General features: G+C 52.1%; 2 protein-coding genes across 2 annotated transcripts; both read left to right on the top strand.

Moving 5' to 3' along the window:
• Positions 1 to 97: 97 nt before the first annotated feature.
• On the top strand, positions 98 to 1,688 carry ACET3X_004591 (uncharacterized protein). The gene has a single exon (XM_069450813.1). It carries the CDS (start codon positions 198 to 200, stop codon positions 1,029 to 1,031), a length of 834 nt encoding a protein of 277 aa, XP_069308569.1. The 5' UTR covers positions 98 to 197; the 3' UTR covers positions 1,032 to 1,688.
• Positions 1,689 to 7,802: 6,114 nt separating this feature from the next.
• ACET3X_004592 (uncharacterized protein) lies at positions 7,803 to 9,660 on the top strand (the record flags this gene model as incomplete). Its single annotated transcript, XM_069450814.1, has 3 exons — positions 7,803 to 7,947; positions 8,008 to 8,256; positions 8,312 to 9,660. The coding sequence occupies 3 exons, from the start codon at positions 7,803 to 7,805 to the stop codon at positions 9,658 to 9,660; spliced, it is 1,743 nt and encodes a 580-aa protein (XP_069308570.1).
• Positions 9,661 to 13,016: the final 3,356 nt, after the last annotated feature.

Raw genomic sequence — 13,016 nt, forward strand, 5'->3', positions numbered from 1 at the left:
CGCAGGCAGCAACGCCCGTGGCTGCTAATCCTGTATACATATCCTACGTCACTCACCTTTATGAGATCCCCAGGTACTGTTCTCGACGATATATCCTCGACAACAACAACCACATACTCGACTACAACACAAGTCCTCGTCTGCCTCCACTACTTCAATTGCTCCGACGACTTCAGCCACTTCCCCATCCTCCCACAATGCCCAACGACCTCTTCTTCGAAGGCGACGCTGAACTCACACCCTTCTCACCGCCATCCAAACCACGCACTGGCTTCCAAAAGCCTTCCGATATCCTCGACGCTCCCGCCCCCGAACCCAACACAATCTGGTACCTCTCCATCATCAAACCGCACGTCGATTCGCACGAGATCCTCGGCCCAACCAAGGCCTTCAGGCACCTCCTCCCCCGCATCGAAGCCATCGTCAGCAACTCGCCCTCCGCCATCGACAAGCTCGAAGAGCTAAAAGCAACCGAAGATGTCTGGGGCGAACTAGAAATAAACGAGGACTTCTTCATTAACGGATTCGACATCTTTGTTGTCGAGGGACAAAGGAATACATATACAGTTTTGAAAATCACGCGCGAAGTTGACCAGGAAGTGTACGATATCCTCCCCGCGCCCGTCTACACAGTTGTATCCTCTGGCCCCCTGGAGCACGCTCCTGTTCCGTCGAAACTCAGATCCTCTTTTTCCTCCTCGGCTTCAGCCGCCAAGTCCTCTCCGGTAATGCTGTCCTCCAAGTTCACGCCCGGCAAACCAAAAGGGTATGCAGTCACTACCCAGCTGCACGGCTCCTTTGTTGAGCGAGCTGCTGCCAAGGAAACAGCCAAACATGTCATGACTGTTCTCCTTTTGGATGAAGAGAATGTGAATGAGACGAAGAGGTGGGAGAAGGGGACGAAAGGTGGTGGTATCCTGATAGCCATGAATCCGACGATGGTGTGGGAGGTCAAGGTTTTGTATGCGGATGATCCGGTTGGGAGGGCGCAGACAGAAAGAGAGAGGCTGGAGGAGGTGTTTGTTTTGTGAGGGGGATAGGGTGGCGGGGAGGTTTTCGGTGGGTGGTGAGAGGTCAGATGGTAAGGTGGCGAGGTGGTGAGGAACTTCTGGGTGTGGGATGTGAGTTGAAATGGGAAGGTGCTGGAGGTATGAGGTGATCCTGGGTCTAATATCTGGTTTCAGACGAGAAGATGGTGATGCTGTGAGAATCTTCTGGGTGGCGTATGGAGTTTGAGACGGAAAGCTTTGGTGTCTTGACAGTAGACAGGAGTGTCCATGAATTCAGAGTTTTGGCTTCTCATTTGGGCATGTTGCAGACTCTTCTTTAGTCTCTTGTATCTCGAGACGCTCCATCTGCATAACGGTGATTTGTTCAGGTGTGAGAAAGCGGCCGTCTGGGCCTCGTGGTCGGCGCATGCATCCTGCGATCCTGCCGGGGTTGTACGTCTTCTCTTTCCGTGAAAGAGCGAGGTGAGTGGTGAGCTTTTGGCGGGCAAGTCGTCTCTTTTGGATGCGGTCTTGTTGCTTTGCGTTGAGATTGTTGGTAGGTACCTGCTCTTGCTCGGTGGTTGCTGACATGACGACTGACCGCTTTCGCTACAGGAAATGAGACGGTAAGAAAACGTCAATGCTGGAATATAAAATGAGGTTATTGAAAGTTCCCTCGACAGACAAAGTACTCTGCACTGTTTGATAGAAGCAAACTGCGGGTATGAGACAATGAGAAAATCAATACAATAGTGCAGCCACATGTTTGTTAGTGATGACGTATGACAGGGTCAGGCGACGCGGGGATGCCTTGCTTGTGACCAAACCTCACAACACCATCTTGTTGGACGGCGTGTCCACTCAAACCAGAACAACTGGTTCGCAGCAACCCGTCCTGCATAGAGGAGATATCGTTGGATTAGACTCATGCGCTAGTGCAGCTACGGTGTCGGTAAGGAGTCTGACTTCACGCCACAAACCGATCGCTTCCGGTCCTTCCCCTTGAAGCCCCACTCTGTAATTACCACGGGAGTGGAGCGGAAGAGTGCCAAGCCACGCTGCACTGCCACGCTTTGATTCCACAGAAAGATTACCGTCCGTGCTATGGAGGTCACTCGTCTTCGTGCTGACTCGAGACGCATGCGTTTTCGCGGCGCACAATCCGGCTGCAACTGAATCCCATGTCTCTTGATCAGGTTTACCCTGATGAGACTGGCTCTAGCCGCTTCGGGAAAGTAAGCTAACATACGACGGCGATGGTCGTTAGCATTTTCGATCGCCTGATGTTCTTTCCTCTAAAGGAGGCGAACAAATACATGTCAACGACAAGGCTGACAGCAGTCGCATTGGGTAGCATTTCGCGACTGCAGCATCGCTTGAAATGAATCACAGGCCGAGGCAGAAACGCGCGATAGCTCGTCTCCCCACACGCCAATACATTGTCGATAAATTGCACCAGATTCTCCATGATGGTTCTAAGGCTGAATCGCAGGTAGAAGTTTGAATCGCTAACAATTCAAGAGATTCGATTACACCGGCTCAGAACTATGTGTGTAAACTCTTTCGTCCCAAAGGAGTGGGATTGGGAGGCTGAGTACGAACTCGAACCCGCTTACCAATTTACTCTGTTAAGCGTGATCGCCGTGCTTTCCGTGAAGCTCTTCTTCGCAAGAAGAAGGTGTATCAGACTTCGCCTCTCTCAGCGCATGCGTTAGAAACCCCCAAAGATGGAAGCGAAAGCACTGAAGTAAACACGGATAGGCCGGCGTGGCTGTGTAAAACTCTTCTTGCAACATGCTGTCCAGAGCAGCAGACCGTGCTACGCTCCACTACCCATATCATCAGACGATACCGCCGTCAACCTTCTTGGAGGCAGTACAAATATCGTGTCATAACACAATCATGACTATTAGCTGTAGTCAAGCCTTCTCTTCCCACGTCATCCCGAACAATATTAATACAGAGACCTCGCCTGTACTCTTCAGTTCAAGGTCACTCACATAGTCAAAGTCGGCTACTATAAGACTAAAACGTAACTATCATCAGATGAGTAGATTTTCACCTAGGAGTATTAGTCTTAGCATTACCATGTTGTGTATCTCTCCTTATCAGCAGTACATATGTAAAAAGCAAATAACCATAAAAGGAATGCTACACTGATGCTTCGTGGAACGGAGCCACACCCCCCTTACTATACGAGATATATCCGTTCACGGTTATCCACTTTATCTTTGATAGCCTTCAGGATGAGCCGCTGCTGTAACACCCCACGCAGCCGCACCACCATTTCCATTGTCAATACGTGAACCCATAGTATGTTGAGGTTTTCCTCAAGCGTGAATGTCGGATCGATATCGAGATCTTTCAGGAGTGCCCAAGCGCTTGATATGATATAAGCCTGGCTGAAAGGCAGCACCCAAGCTTCCTTCGGTTGTTCCAACACAGCGTAGTGTTCTTCCTTCAGAATCGGGAACACGAAGCCATTTTTACGGTTCTCGAAATACGCCCATATGAGAGCCGACTTTGATTCGCCAAGTTCGGATAGCGCCCTGTGGATACCCGCATAGTTTGTGCAGCAGTCTCGGTAGCGTTTCACCACATTTCGCAAGTATGCAAGCATCTCTTCTTGTGAAGAAGCCACTGGCCGCCTGTATGCATGAACCCACTGGATACGAGCAGAAATTATCGCACTGTCGCGATCGATGAAATAGTTTCCAGGAAACGCAGCGTCTAAAGGGTGGTAGCCATCTAACGGCGCTTGACTGAAGACCTCATTCTCAGCAACATAGTCCATGACATCTCCACATATCTCTCTCATAATGACTATGGTGGATGACCGGTGCTCATCGTCGAAACTTGTGCGGAACGGTATGCTGGTGGTCTGGCAGGCGTCACATATTTGTGGGTATTCTTTCAACCAATTTTCCTGGGTCCTAGAACCTCGCGATGAGTTAGCGAAGGCGGGACCAGCGCATGTCCCAAAAAACAAAAGATCCATCAACCAGTGCTCAACGATGTCTTCCGCAAAGATTGTCAGACGCTGATCGATGCTTCCTATGCTTTTGGGGCTAGTCAGCCCTGATCTTTCTGAGGAACCACCAATTATTCGAAACGAGCCATCGATACTATAGATCGTATCCGACTGCTCTCGCAACACGAGGCCTGCTCCCCAACTGGGTACATAATGCAGATGGATATCATACCCTCGATGATCCCTGTCTTTAATGTCGAATCTCGCTGGGTTTATGAGTTGCAACCCTTGCACTAACGTCCCTTTGAAGTCCCTTAATTCTACATCATTTACCGAGGCAGACAGTATGTGAATGACATCAAGAGACAACACACCAGTGGACGGTAAATGTCTCACTGGACACCCTGGTCTCGAAGTGGCAGGCTCGCGTTGCTTGTGCGCAGAGAGGCTACCGTCGTTTCTGGGCCTATAACTCAAGGCATGAGTTTGATTCCAGATATCATCATCGAGAGTCCATCCTCGCTGGAACGGTCGGTGGTCATCGTTCCCAGGCTCTTTAAGCCAGTCACAACCGGAGGAAGGTAACGCCACGCATGAAGTATCGATCTTGAATGTCAGAGGCATTGGTGCGTATCCTTGGCTTGCATTTTGACGTGATCGCGGCGCCCAATCAGGTGCCCAGGAAGGCAGGAACGGAGTAATCTTGGGAAGTAGAGCAAGATGGAGTATCTCCCAAGGCGCTGGTCGGGCCTGACCTCCCGAACTTGTAAGCCAGTACGCAGCCAAGCCTGTGTATAGCTGTTGTACGCTGATGTTGTAATCAACTTGCAGTTGGTCACGCTCTTGTTCAGTAACCAGTCCCATCAAGCCGTAAATGCGATCACGCAGATCCCCACAATGACAGTTCTGGGTGGCCAAAAGCAAGGAGAATAGACCTTGGGCCCCTCGCTTCTGACCGATGTGCTTCAGCCAGTTTCCAGCAACCTCGGTTCTCTTTGTAGGAATCGAGGTATTGAACTTTGATAGAAGGTCCTCCAGGTGCATAGTACGGTTGCCAAAAGTTACACTAGCTGATTTGCTAAGCATGACTTCTTGAATCACCCAAATGCGCGAAAAGTAAGGCGTTCGCAAGATCGCGTTGGAGTTGACATCAGGACTCCGGGTGGATTCACCAGGAAGTCGATCGATTTTCTGAGGCAAAGCCATGGCATTTTCCGCTCCGTGGTTGCTGTCGCCTAGATACACGAGGACCCTGGCTGCAGAGGTGTATATGTCTCTCATCAGCGACACTTGATGTCCGCGCTCTCTCAAGTCGAATTGATTGATGCAAATCGCATCGACCCAAACGAGACGGTCAATAGGAGTTCTGAAACGCCGAAGCGCCGCCAAACAATTCGTTGTAACTGGCAATACATCGTACTGTGGGCCGAGAAAGATGGTCTTGCACAAGGAAGAATCACCCTTTGAGTCTGCCCAAGTATACGAGAAAGCCTCGAAAATGGGTCGACAGGGATCGCGAAGTCGGTGAATCTCCAGGGTGCCGCAGATGGGATCGCTGGTATCTGCGCTACCGTGAAGGCGCAGAAGACGAATCGAGTCCGTATTCGGAAGACGCGAATAGATGCCCCGAAACAATGGATCTGGTCCACTTTGGCTCGGTGGCTGCTGCAGCGGGGATTGCTGGTCAGATTGCAGCGCCGTTCGCAATGGTCGGACTGAAGTGGTACCAGCCCATTGGTCAATGTTCGGAAGTATACGAGCCAACAGCTCCGAGTCCTCAGCATCTCCACTCTGAGGCTGAGAGAGCAGTCCTGGAGGCCATGTGCATACCAGCTTTGACCGTGGTGTGTCCGGCGGGGGCGCGGGTGGGGAAATCGGATGGACAGGCACTAGCCTGGGCGCCCTGCGCTCACATTTGCGGCACCCTGGCTGTCCGTCTTCCCACTCCAGATCCAGCGTTGCGCACGTCGCATCATGCCATGCCATGAGAGCAAATTTTACAATCTCCACAGCGTAGACGAGGATCGTTCAGGAGGGACGATGGCAAGGCAGTCGAGGAAGGCTGAAGGATTGCGGTGGTGAGAGCTGCCCCGCCAACCCCGCGGTCATTGGCCAGCCTTGCTGCATTGCCTTGCATTGTGTCAGCGCGAAGTCGGGCAAGCACCTAAAACCTATGTTGGTGATAAGCAGATAAGCAGACGTCTGTTCCAACAAGAACAAATCTCGGTACCCAGAGATTCGCAGAGAGTCACCGCTGTTCGACTGATCAAATGACTGCGCCATGCAGCTGCAGAGGCATTGAACGCTTCCATTTCAGCACCTCAAGCCACCATGCATTGTGTCATGCTGGAGCGAGGAAACGCGGGGAGCGAAAGCATAAACGTTGTAGAATGTTGGGTACGCGCGGTACCAATTCTGGGACCGAAAATAGGTGCATGTGGGGTCATGTGCTGAGCTGGGGGCATGGTGAAACGTCGGGACAGCAAAGGTCGGAGTAGGCGACAAAGCTTTGTCATGTAGTTGCTCGTTTGGAGTGGAGACGCTGAAGATTTTCTCTCGCTTCAGGTCGAGGACATGGGGCAGAATTCTTTTCCACGTTAAGCTCCTCGGGGGAAGTCACTAGCGCGATCTAGAGCCAATCAGAATTGTGGGCTGATCGGAGCAAAGCCTGGGGAGCTCTCCGCGTGATTGGCACCGACCCACGTGATGGCAAAACCTCGGCATGCGCCTCCTCCTTCAGGTGGCTGTCATCATGACTACCACGGTCTACACGGCGCATAGAAGGGACTGGCCTTGAGCTTCCCACAGTCGGATGACATGCAGCCTCGCCTGAAGGAGTGGGCAAGGGCACCCTGGCTAGGGGACGCAACAGTCGGGACAGGATGGGGAGGCTGGTTGGTGGTGCTGGGGTAATTGCATTGACTCGCGGAGTCACACGCGCTTAATTAGGAGGTCCGACAGCGAGCGAGGTATCGGCTCGTATTGGCGGTCAGGCGTCCATGACCAACGACTTCATCATCAGCAGTTCATGGTCATGACGGCCACTGTTGCATTAGCTCACCGCCACCAGGTCTTGATCTGGGGAAGAGACAAGAGGCGGTTGAAAGCACAGCACAGGCCATTTGCCTCGGCGCATGGTCAGCTCAGCATGGCCGCGGGCTCGAGTACAGTACCATTGAGTACTGTAGACGTAGGCGGCGCTGGCGGAGGCAGCCGAGGATAGGGCGCCGCAGACCTGGTATTGGGGGCTAGGGCCGTTACGGCCTTGGGTGCTCCAGGCGCACGTTAGCCGGCTCCATGGGCCGCAACAGACTCCATGGGCGAGGATGGTGGGGTCTAGTCAAGTGGGAACCCATAGTCGGGGAACACCTCACGTGCGGCTCTGAAAAGCTGCAAGCGATCTAGATTGTAAATAACGCGGTCGGTGCGCTGTTTGCCAAGGGCGAATTATAGCCGGTGCAAATGCCGGTCCGACACTTGTCAAATTGCTAGGCTAGTCGGGCCTGGAGACGGAGCTGGCCAGGGCCAAAACGCGGGCGACCATACCCCAGATGGCCAGTGGCGCACACCTTTCACCGCGGCCGCCAGGCTAATGCACCCAATTGAAGCCGAGCACAGACGCCCACTAACGGAGATGCAATGCTACCTAGCCATTTCTGCGGTACGCTTGTTGCGCAGAACAGCTAGATCTCAATCTCCAGCGCTCTTAATAACCCGCACTGCACCCCGTTCACTTCACCTCTTCGTCCAAGGCCGCTTGCAAGTTCTACCTGCACAGCTTCAGATAGAGCGAGCGCTTCGTCAACTTCCCCTGCCTACACCTTTGCTCCACCACAGCAAACATGACCACCTCCCACGACCTGGCCGACGAGGCCGCCAACCCAAAGGGCATCCAGGCCACCACTGATGTCAACATGACTGAGTGCCCCGTTACCTGGAAGGCCTACCTCCTCTGCGCCTTTGCCTCCTTTGGTGGTATCTTCTTCGGTAAGATGACGATCGACAATCTATGTGTGTGCATTCAGCCACTGACCTCATCTCCTCCAGGTTATGATTCTGGATACATCAACGGTGTGCTTAACTCGCCTCTCTTCATCGAGGAGGTCGAGGGCCCCATCTGCCCCCAGGGTCTTGATACCCCCAATGGCGCTTGCGCTATCAGCTCCAGCAACACCTCGCTCATTGTGTCCATCCTGTCCGCTGGTACCTTCTTTGGTGCTCTCATGGCTGGTGATATCTCCGACATGATTGGCCGCAAGTGGACGATCGTTTTGGGCTGTCTCATCTACATCATCGGTACGAAACCCCCGCATGCACTACCACGTTGATCAGCCGCTAACCCCCGCTTTAGGTGTTGTTCTGCAGATGGCTGCAAGCGGCCGTGACCTCCTTGTCGCTGGTCGTGCCATTGCCGGTATTGGTGTCGGTTTCGAGTCTGCCATTGTCATTCTCTACATGTCTGAGATTTGCCCCAAGAAGGTCCGTGGTGCGCTCGTCTCCGGTTACCAGTTCTGCATCACCATTGGTCTCCTTCTCGCTGCCTGCGTCAACTATGGCGTACAGGACCGCGGTGACACTGGCGAGTACCGCATTCCCATTGGTATCCAATTCGCCTGGGGTCTCATCTTGGGTGGTGGTATTGCCTGCCTTCCCGACTCGCCTCGTTACTTTGTCAAGCGCGGCCGTCCCGATGAGGCCAAGAAGTCGCTGATGAAGATCCGTGGTGTGCACCCAACCAGCCCCGATGCCGCCCACCTCAGGTCCCTGGTCGAATTCGAGCTTGCCGAGATCATCGCCAACGAGGAGTACGAGCGCGAGCTCATCCCTGCTGGTGGCTGGATCTCCGGATGGGCCAACTGCTTCAAGGGTTCTCTCTTCCAGTCCAACTCCAACCTCCGCAAGACCATTCTCGGTACCTCGCTCCAGATGATGCAGCAGTGGACTGGTGTCAACTTCATCTTCTACTACTCCACACCTTTCTTGCAGTCGACTGGTGCCATCAGCAACACCTTCTTGATCTCGCTTGTCTTCACCCTCGTCAACGTCTGCTCCACTCCTCTTTCCTTCTACGGAATGGAGAAGTTCGGTCGCCGCACACTCCTCCTGTTCGGTGCCCTTGGTATGTTGATCTGCCAGTTCTTGGTTGCCATCATCGGTGTCACCCAGGGTTTCAACAACTCCAGCACCCTCCCCGACGGTACCACCCGCGCCAACAACATTTCCGCTGTCAACGCCCAGATTGCCTTCATCGCCATCTTCATCTTCTTCTTCGCCACCACCTGGGGTCCTGGTGCCTGGGTCCTCATCGGTGAGGTCTTCCCTCTGCCCATCCGTTCGCGTGGTGTTGCCCTCTCCACCGCCTCCAACTGGCTCTGGAACACCATCATCGCCGTCATCACCCCTTACATGGTTGGTACCGACGAGGGCAACCTCAGGTCCTCCGTCTTCTTCATCTGGGGAGGTCTCTGCACCATTGCTTTCGTCTACACTTACTTCTTGGTTCCCGAGACCAAGGGTCTGTCTCTCGAGCAGGTCGACCAGATGATGGCCGAGACCACTCCCCGTACCTCTGCCAAGTGGCGCCCAACCCACACCTTTGTCGAGAGCTCTCTCCAGAAGGGTGGCACTGCCATGATCGAGAGGAACGGTTCCGTTGTTGTCGACCCCGAGAAGAACACTCGCACTGCCTCCGTCCACTAGATGGAGTAATGGGTAGTGTACTATTCATGTTATAACGACACGAATGAGACACTTGTACGACGTAATGTTTGGGTTATGTGAAACGTAAAGTAGAGCATAGCACGAAAGATGGGAAGGATTATACGCCTCTGTGATACCTCTGTAGTTTATCCTATAGCATAAACTACCTCTCTAATCTTACAAATGAATTTTCGAATCCTATTCATGCACGGGTATCTCACCTAGTCCTTCCTTTGCATCTTGTTCACCGCTACTCAAATCTCATCTCCATCACACATGCCCAACCCCCGCTCCTGCCTCCTCAGCCCTTCTTCCAACTTACCCGCAACCTCCCTCTCCCTCTCCGTCATCTTCCCTCCCCTCTTCGCCCGTTTCGTCTCCAGCCCTTTCAACGTCGCTCCCGCCTTCTTGATATCATGCTCGTCCGCCAAAGGCCCCGCTTTGATCTCCGCAGCACTCTTCCCGATCCACCACTGTGCATCATGCACCCCAGGAAAAACGCCTTCTCTAACCGGATCCGGCCTAGGTATACCTAGTTCATGCACTTCCAAGGCCGGCGAGGACGAAATGAGTGTGGCGTGGGTGCGGAGGAGGGCTAGTGCTTCGCGTGACGAGGGTGAGGTGGTGGAGATGTGGAAGCGTGTTGTTTGTGCTGGGGGGAGATTGAGATGGCGGCGTGAGTTGGTGTAGGTGATGCCTGCTTGGATACGGTCGAGGAGCAGCGGATTGGTTTCTGGATCGGTTTCTGGGTCGGTTTCTGGATCGGGAGCCGCTTTGGTGGATGAGGGAGGTACGAAGGGTTTTACTACGATGTTGGAGAATTCCTGAATCTCTGGGCTTGGAGACCTGTGGCTTGGTGGTGTGGTTTGTGGGGATGGCTGCTGGGGTGGTGTCGTCTTCGTGTTGCGAGATCGCTTTGGTGGTGGTGGTGGTGGTGGTGAACTAGCCAGCTCGTTGCCGGTTCTACGCTCTTTGAGTTCGGGTGTCATGATTGTTTTGGCAAAGGAATACAGGATGTTAGAGGTAGTATGAAAGCAGTGTGAACGTCGAGTTGAGACACTCGAGGGGACAATACTTTGCTGGCTACTTGTACAATAGTACTTCGCCATGGTGGCGAGCTCGTTCCAGTGAAAGCTTCCATGTCGAAGGCTGCAATAGCTAATATGCAAGAAACGACAATGTGCTTTCCCTACGTCACTCTCAAATTGCATTTCCCTCATGTGTGCAGATGTAGGGAGCCGTACTGATGACTTTTCTAACACCCATTGAGTCGGCTTACCTCCAGCACGAGCAAGTGACTTTCTCTCCAACATTCTTGCAGTCTGCGGATCGTCTTGAATACACTCTTCACCAACCAAATTCGGACCCCTTAGTGGTTGATGTCGATATCTCTTAGTTTGTTGTACTGCTCCTCCGTATTACCTGACCATGATATCTTGTACAACACGGTGTGATGTAGCTTGCACTTTTTCTTACGCCTGGTATATCCCAGGCAGACCTTCTTGTCACTACGAAACGTCACCTCGATGCCAGGACTTTTTTCCGTTTGTGTTTTCGAGTAGGTGCTCCGATAACACTGTCTCAACAGTCATGGTCGAGATTATTATTATCTCCTGGTGTGATTTGGCCACCCATTGCCTGATCAATTCTGATCGCAATCTTCTCCGTGTTCGAGTCGGGCGGGGATGTCGCAAAAAAAGACGAGATCTGCGTCCTACCACGACCAGACGCCGTGCTCTCGAGGTATCATGTACTTGCATTTGTGTGTACCATCTCCTTTGTCATAGCCATGTTGTCTGCCGTACTGCTCCTGGTCAATTTTGCTAGCGGTCGAAGTGTACCTAGGTAAGATTACCAGTGTGAACAGATCGAGGAATCGCTGCCTTCTAAGGTTCGCTTGATTCACACGAGGTTGTGTTGATACCTGTATCGCAGCAAAATAAAACACCTTTATTGCCCTACTTAGTTCTAGGATTGATGATCACGAAGTTGAGATCTGCGACACTTTTAGCTCGGCCCACAATGACGTCACTATCGCAATTACTTCCGCAGACGTCTATGTCAGTGTCACAGGTCTGCAGCATTCTATTCTTCAAATTCGAGACACTCGCTCGTCCAGCCACATATATTGTAGATACTAGCAGTGGGTCTTTTACACAACTATGTTGTTAAGTTAAACTATTAGGAGAGATGCTCGTCGTCGACATGAGGCTTCGTACTCGATACAACCCTGGAATGGGTATCACGACCGTTGTGGCAGGCGCCTGAGCACTAGAACCCCTCAATAACTTGTTAATTCCCGTATCGTCTATAACTCTGGAATCCGGAGCTCACTTCAGAGGGCAGCATAAAGTCTGCCTCTGAGCTTTGTCGTCGCACACGCCGCAGTACACTCGGAATCGCCCTAATCGATAGTGCCCAAGTTGTATCGAAGCTGTTCGGAAAGATATCGAGATTCACACCCAGGATTGTTCCAAGTGCCGCGTAATGCGTGTCGTCAAGGTCAACAGACTAGCCGGATAGGCCGAGCAGACCAGTTCTGAATCAGTGGACAGCAATTCTAAAGTCCCGATATTACTCACCTTTGTGTCTTTCGCGACATTGACCTTGTCCTGGAATATCTCTTCACCATCAGGAGACACCCACTGGCTCTTGAAGCCTCAAGTCAGATACTTCACCCAACGTGGTTGTCATGAACCTTATCGACGTTGAAACGCTTGATAGACAACTCTTATCTTATCGGAAGAAGATATACAGCCTTCACTGATGCATTACCTAGCCACGCTAGGCGTCGAGTACCAGTAAGCAGGCTCATTGCAGTTCGCATCCTCGAGGGTGTATGGCCGACTATAGAATCATATACCCAGATTGATCTCATCAGCAGACACGCTCACACCCCGGAACAAGGTATTCCTTGATTTCTGTTGTATTTATATGTGCGAAGACGTACGAAAGTGTATCATGGTCGACAGTTCGGAAAGAACACGAAGCGGACAGTATTCTCCAAACTTTGTTCACGGCAGTCTGTATGGTATCACTGTCATCATAGGTAAAGAGAGCCCTCGGTACATGTATGACGCGATATGTAGACTCAAGGCAATGCATTGCTTCCTGCTGTCTAGTAGGATCAGTCCATGAAAACTGTTACATACGAAAGGGTAGGACGAGACGATGCAAAGTCTTAGGAACAGTGAAGGCTGGCAACTGCGGTGAGAAGAATTGCAACAGTGTGGTTCGATATACAGCTAACGTAGATCCTAGTGAATCAGTCGCTGACTAAACTGGCAAGTATATATCTCAGTGAAGCTTCACGAGCGAAGCTCACAATGACTGCAGGTGCAACCGTTACATGCCAT

This window comes from Alternaria dauci, chromosome 3, assembly GCF_042100115.1.
Source record: "Alternaria dauci strain A2016 chromosome 3, whole genome shotgun sequence".
NCBI classification, from domain to species: domain Eukaryota; kingdom Fungi; phylum Ascomycota; class Dothideomycetes; order Pleosporales; family Pleosporaceae; genus Alternaria; species Alternaria dauci.

Excerpts from the sequence above, each read along its gene's own strand:
- ACET3X_004591 (XM_069450813.1), top strand. The coding sequence starts at position 198 with ATGCCCAACGACCTCTTCTTCGAAGGCGACGCTGAACTCACACCCTTC.